The following is a 6479-nucleotide window of genomic DNA, read 5'->3' as shown; positions in this document are numbered from 1 at the left end:
TTTCTCTCTCTCTCTTTGCTTTTCTCTTTTATCAGTATTGTTTCTTTCTTTCCTTCTCTCTCTTTCCCTCTCTTTCTATTTTCCGTCTTTTTTTTTTGCTCTCTATTTCACTCTCTCTTTCTTTCTCCTACTCTCTCTCTCCTCTCTCTCTTCCTCTTCCTATGTCTCTTTGTCTCATGTGTGTGTGTGTTTTTTCTTGATTTTTTTTCTTTAGAACGCACGTGCCTAATAAATGATGTATTTGGTGATGATGATGATGATTGTGATGACGATGATTGTGATGATGATGATGGTTGTGATGATGATGGTGTTGGTTTTGATAATGATGATGTCGACGATGATGATGATGATGATGCCAGAATTCACACCGTTCATCAAACAATCATTTGGTTTCTATAGAAACAACCGTACATCCAATAAGCCTATATATATATATATATATATATATATATATATGAAATGACGTCACGTTGCTCTGATGACGTAATAAAACAGCACTGGGCGGATTGCTGTAGGGATGTAATTGCGTGTGAAAATGCTTTAACGCATTTTTATTAGTTCTCTTAGGTTTTTATTATTTTTGGTTTAATAAATTTTAAGAATTTAGTTTCCTTACAACTAAATAGTAAAAATACCACCATTACTATTATGGATGCTAGTGCTGCTGCTCTTACTACTACTACTACTACTGCTGCTGCTGCTGCTACTACAATTTCTACTACTGCAATTACTACTACTGCTACTACTACTTCTACAACAACTACTGTTACAACTGCTACTACTACTACTTCTGCTACTGCTGCTACTACCACTGCTGCTACTACTACTGCTACTGCTGCTACTACCATTACTACTGCTCAACAGAGGCAACAAAACGACATATCACGAGCAAAAAAGTCAATTTATTTTCAATTGTTTACAGCTGCGGCTACTGCTGTGACGTCATCGTGTATGTCATCTGACCCATGCACCAATGAGGAGAGATTTTTTTTTATTATTATAAGCAGAGTATTTTTATTAATTTGGTAATGTGAATAAATGAATGAGTGAATGAATGAATGAATGAGTGAGTGAGTGAATGAATGAATGAATGAATGAATGAATGAATGAATGAATGAATGAATGAATGAATGAATGAATGAATGAATGAATGAATGAATGAATGAATGAATGAATGAATGAATGAATGAATGAATGAATGAATGAATGAATGAATGAATGAATGAATGAATGAATGAATGAATGAATGAATGAATGAATGAATGAATGAATGAATGAACGGAAAGAAAGATAAACGTAAATGTCAGTGAGTGAAAGAACGAATAAATGAACGAACGAATAAACAAGTAACTGAATGAATGATAAATGAATGAAATAATGGACAAACAAACAAACAAACGAACCAAAAAAAACAAACAAATGAACTAACAAACAAACGAACGAATGAACGTGCAGAAAAAGGAATGAATGAATGAATGAAAAAACAAATGAACGAATGAACGAACGAAAGAACGAACAATTAGGCAGTTTGTTATTGACGTGTGAACAAAAGGCATTTCTCCTTCTTTTCTCCAATATTGTTAGGAGAAAGATGGTGATGATGATAATGATGACGACGACGATGATAATGACGATGATGGCGATGATGACGATGATGTTAGTTAAAAAGGGTCAAAGTTTTAGCAAATGAATAAGCAGATGAATGAATACATGAGTGAATGAAAGGATGAATGGATGAAAAACGAACAAGCATATGAACGAATAAACAATTAAATGAGTGAATGAACGACTGAATGAACGAGTGAATGAATGAGTGAATGAATACACCATCTTCTTCTTCTCCATCTTCTCGCACAGTACCCACTGAAGCAAGTAAGAAATTATACTGCCCGCGGGCTTCATTACAATCAAGCTTGTGTGACACAGTGAGCAATAAATGCATGAGTGAATGAGTGAATGAATGAGTGAGTGAATGAATGAGTAAGTGAATGAATGGATGTGAAATTGAAAAAATGATAAGTCGATGAAGGTCTTCTAAATGAATGATTACGGTATGATAGATATTTAACATATAAAATACAGCCACACACACACACACACACGCACGCACACACACATACACACGCGCGTACACGCACACACGTACATGCAAGCACACAAGATGACTGCTCCGTTCTACAGTCTCCATGGGAAAACAACTTGGAAACTAACGATATGGAAAAGAATAGATGGATAAGATGGAGCAAAAAAAGAACATTTTTATGTATGCATGCATGCATGTATGTATGTATGTATGTATGTATGTATGTCTGTGTGTGTGTGTGTGTGTGTGTGTGTGTGTGTGTGTGTATGTGTACCGAGGAATTTTAATGGCTCCTGAGATTGATACGTTAATCTTAGCATCTTTTTAAAATAAAATCGCTTGGATACGTTCTTGGCATGTGTGTGTGTGCGCGTGCGTTTGTGTGTGTATGTATATATGTGTGTGCGCGTGCGTGTGTGTGTGTATGTGTGTGTGTGTGTATGTGTGTGTGTGTGTGTGTGAGAGAGAGAGAGTGTACACGCTTTTATAGGAAAAATAAAAAGAAGAGAGAGAGAGAAAGAAAGAGAGAATATAGCGTAAAAAAAGGCAAGCAAAGATACGTTTAACTTTCTTTAGTACGTTTAACTAGTGATAAATTGTCTGCAAGAAATAATCTAATCATTAAAAATCTCAAAAACTAAACACACAAAACTAAGAAAAATCAAAGGACAGACACATGTAATAGTACTCAAACATACATACAAACATACATACAAATAAACAAACAAATATACACATATACAAACAAACACACGAACGAACAAACAAACACACAAGCAAACAAACATACAAACAAACAAATACACGAACAAACAAACATACAAACGAACAAACATACCTCCCAGCAATTGGACGTATCCAACAACGAATACCAAATTTTTCCGGACTCTCCCTCCAATACAAACCGCCCAGGTCAGAGTATAACTAATGGCCGCACAGACCGTACCAACTACAAACAAACCGGTACCGATACCAAATAATATGCAACCGATTCGCCAAAGGTTCGACGGGAGATTTTGAATGTTGAGCGAGTCGCCGTAATAGTTGCAATATCGTTGTTGTTGAGGTTGTTGTTGTTGTTTCTGTTGGTGTTGTAGTTGTTGATGTTGTTGATGTTGTTGTTGATGTTGTTGTTGTTTTTTGTGTATATGTCGTTGTTTTCGGTGTTTTTTGTTGATATGTTTTTTACTAAAATTCGTGTTGTTGTTGTTTTTGTTGTTGTTATCATTATTATTATTTATAAAGTTATTATTATTATTGTTGTTGTTGTTACTATTTATAAAATTATTTCTTTGATTTTTCTGTTTACTTCTTGAGGAAAGGGGGTTTCTGTGTCTTTTGTTCGTCATTACGTCATCATCCTCTTCTTCATCGTTGTCATTATCACTGTTATTGTTATTGTTGTTATTATTATTATTATTATTATTGCTATTATTGCTGCTGCTGCTGTTGTTGTTGTTGTTGTTTCCGCTCAACTCGTCAACATTTTGCCAGCCGGTTAAGAAAATAACATCTCCGATTTCACTATCATCATCATCATCACCGCCATCAGCATCATCATCATCGTCGTCGTCGTCGGCGTAATCATTACTATTACCCACTTTGACGTCATTATCATCAGCTGCATCATCACCATCATCGGTGCCAACAACATTTTCTTTGTTATCAACCATGCCAAATATAACATTTTCATTTCTTTGTATATTGACGTCATCATCATCATAGTGGTTCTTGTCGTTGTTGTTATTGTTGACATTAGCAAAAGAAATGGGCGGCTGGGAATGAGTTACATCCCTATAAACGCAATACCCGAACATCCCTAAACTGGCCCCAGTGTGTTTGTTTACGTACCAATTATGTTGCACGTAACTAAAAATGGACGATAATGTGATTATGAGCGATAATGAGAGCCATAGAACTTTAACGTAGAAAGTCACGTGTTTCCGGCAGTAAGTTGTCTTTGGTTTATTTGATTTTTTTTCCGGCGATGATAATGGGGATTTAGGTGTTGATGTTTTTGATATCTTTGGTGGCGATTTTGTGGCGATATTATTATTATTATTGTTGTTGTTGGAATGTTGCGATGTTGGAGTTGGCGGAAGTGGTTTGTTGATCCTGGCTGACGTGGACGAGATGTTCCTAAAATGTTGATTCTCGTAATGTGGGAATTTGCAACATTGCTGTTGTTGTTGTTGCTGCTGCTGTTGTTGCTGATAGTTGGCTTTGTAGAAACTATTGTTGGTGTTTTTGCTAGGTTTGTTGTTGTTGTTGTTGTTATTGTTGTTGTTGTTGTTGTGTTTGTTGTCAACATATGATTCAACAAAACTCGAATCAGTCTCCGACCTCTTATAAGATGTCGTCATCATTGTCGCCACAGAATAATTTGATGGATCTGACGTCATGTAACTTATGGGCGATAATAAACTTTGTTGCAAGTCATGTTGTTCTCTGGTTTTGTTGATGTTGTTGTTGATGTTGTTGTTGCGAATTTTTTGTTGTCGAAATTGTTGCGATTTTTTTCTCGGCTGTTGTGGGGTTGTAAAATCTGGAAGTAAGAGGTTTGGACTGAGTGGACTGGCGAAATATCGCTGGGCTCTCGGCGTTTGAGTTGGAGAAAAAATGTTGCGATTTTGTTGTTGTTGTTGCTGTTGCAAATGTAAGATGTTGCTGCTATTGCTGTGGCTGTTGGGCATTTTTGGATGTTGTTTGGCGTGTGTTGTTGGTGTTGTTGTCGGCACTACTAAGTTGTGAGATGATGGATTTTGGTTGTACTGCTGTAGGAATAATCGTTGTTTTTCCGTTAAAATTTGTTGTTGTTGTTGATGTAGTTTGTTGTTGCTGTCGTTTTTGTTGTTTGGGTGATGTTGTTGAAATTGTTGTCGCAAATATTCCTGAGAAAAAATCTGGTTCCGATCGAAAATAAAAAATTTGGCGTCGTTGTTGTTGTGGATCGTCGAAAGTTCATTTGAGCTGTTGCTGAGAGGTAAAAAACTTTGAAAATTGTTGTTGTTGTTGATGCGTGTGTTGTTGATGATGTTGCGTGTGTTGTTGTTGATGTTACGAGTGTTGTTGTTGAAGAAATTAGTGTTGCCGTTTTGTTGCAAGTCCAAATAATTTGGCCTCAGGGCTAGAGCCGGTGACGAATCGTGCGCTTCATATTTGGGTGGTGGATCGTCAGGGTATTTTGTCAACATGTTGATGTTGATGATGATGTTGATGTTGATGATGTTGTTGATGTTGTTGAGGATGATGTTTGTTGTAGTAGTTGTTGATGATGATGTTGTTGGTGATAACGTTTAAATTGCTGTTTCAAATTATTTTCATTGCTTTATACTTTCTACCTGTTGGAAGAAATTTTTCAATTTAAAGAGACTATCAAAGCATCATCATCCTCATCATCATCATCGTAATAATAATAATAATAATAATAATAATCGTCGTCGTCACCATTATCATCAAAAAATACCTCTTCGAAATTCTTAAACCTATCAAATTTTAAAAAAATTCCACCAGGTCCATGTGTTGGAGAGCACTCACTGGAGCTGAAACAGGCATCTACTTCCTATCTACCCATCTGCATGTTTGTATGCATACATACATACATACATACATACATACATACATACATACATACATACATACATACATACATACATACATACATACATACATACATGCATACATACATACATACATACATACATACATACATACATACATATATACGAACAAACATATATATATATACATATACGTACGTACACACATACATACGTACGTTCATGCATACACACATACATACACACACATACATACATGCACACATACATACATACTAACCTACATACATACATGTATGTTTACTCATTTGAACATCTACATACAAACTACATACTATATAAGTATACAATTATACAACCTGAATGTACACAAACTACCTTTGAACTGTGGTGTTTATAGATAAATACAACGATAAATAATCAAAACAAACAAAAATACAATCGATAAAAAAAGAAAAAAACCCAAAAAAACCGCAAGCAAAATGTGAAAAACAAACCAAAATGTGAAAAAACTAAAAAAAATTTAACGCCAGATGGCTTGGTAATAAGATTTCGGTCGTTCAGTGAAACATCATTTACATTCTAATTATTCGCTTGTGTGGCCGGTCCGTGCTGAAACTACTACTAGTACTCCCGAATACTACTACTACTACTACTATTGCTGCTTCTGCTGCTACTACTACTACTACAGCAACTACTACTTCTGCTACTACTACTATTTCTACTACAGCGAATACTACTACTACTGCTACTACTACAACTACTGTTACAATTACTATTACTACTACTACTATTGCTGCTGCTACTACTACTACTACCTCCAAATACTATCACTT

General features: G+C 35.5%; 1 protein-coding gene across 1 annotated transcript; it reads right to left on the bottom strand.

The window, feature by feature from the left end:
• Window positions 1-908: 908 nt before the first annotated feature.
• HELRODRAFT_175377 (hypothetical protein) lies at window positions 909-5277 on the bottom strand (the record flags this gene model as incomplete). The annotated part of the gene is made up of 2 exons (XM_009022804.1): window positions 909-934; window positions 2922-5277. 2 exons carry the CDS (start codon window positions 5275-5277, stop codon window positions 909-911), a joined length of 2382 nt encoding a protein of 793 aa, XP_009021052.1.
• Window positions 5278-6479: the final 1202 nt, after the last annotated feature.

Source organism: Helobdella robusta (genome assembly GCF_000326865.2).
Source record: "Helobdella robusta unplaced genomic scaffold HELROscaffold_33, whole genome shotgun sequence".
Classification (NCBI taxonomy): domain Eukaryota; kingdom Metazoa; phylum Annelida; class Clitellata; order Rhynchobdellida; family Glossiphoniidae; genus Helobdella; species Helobdella robusta.
Note: the sequence above shows the minus strand (reverse complement) of the source record. Positions and strands in the feature narration are given on the sequence as shown.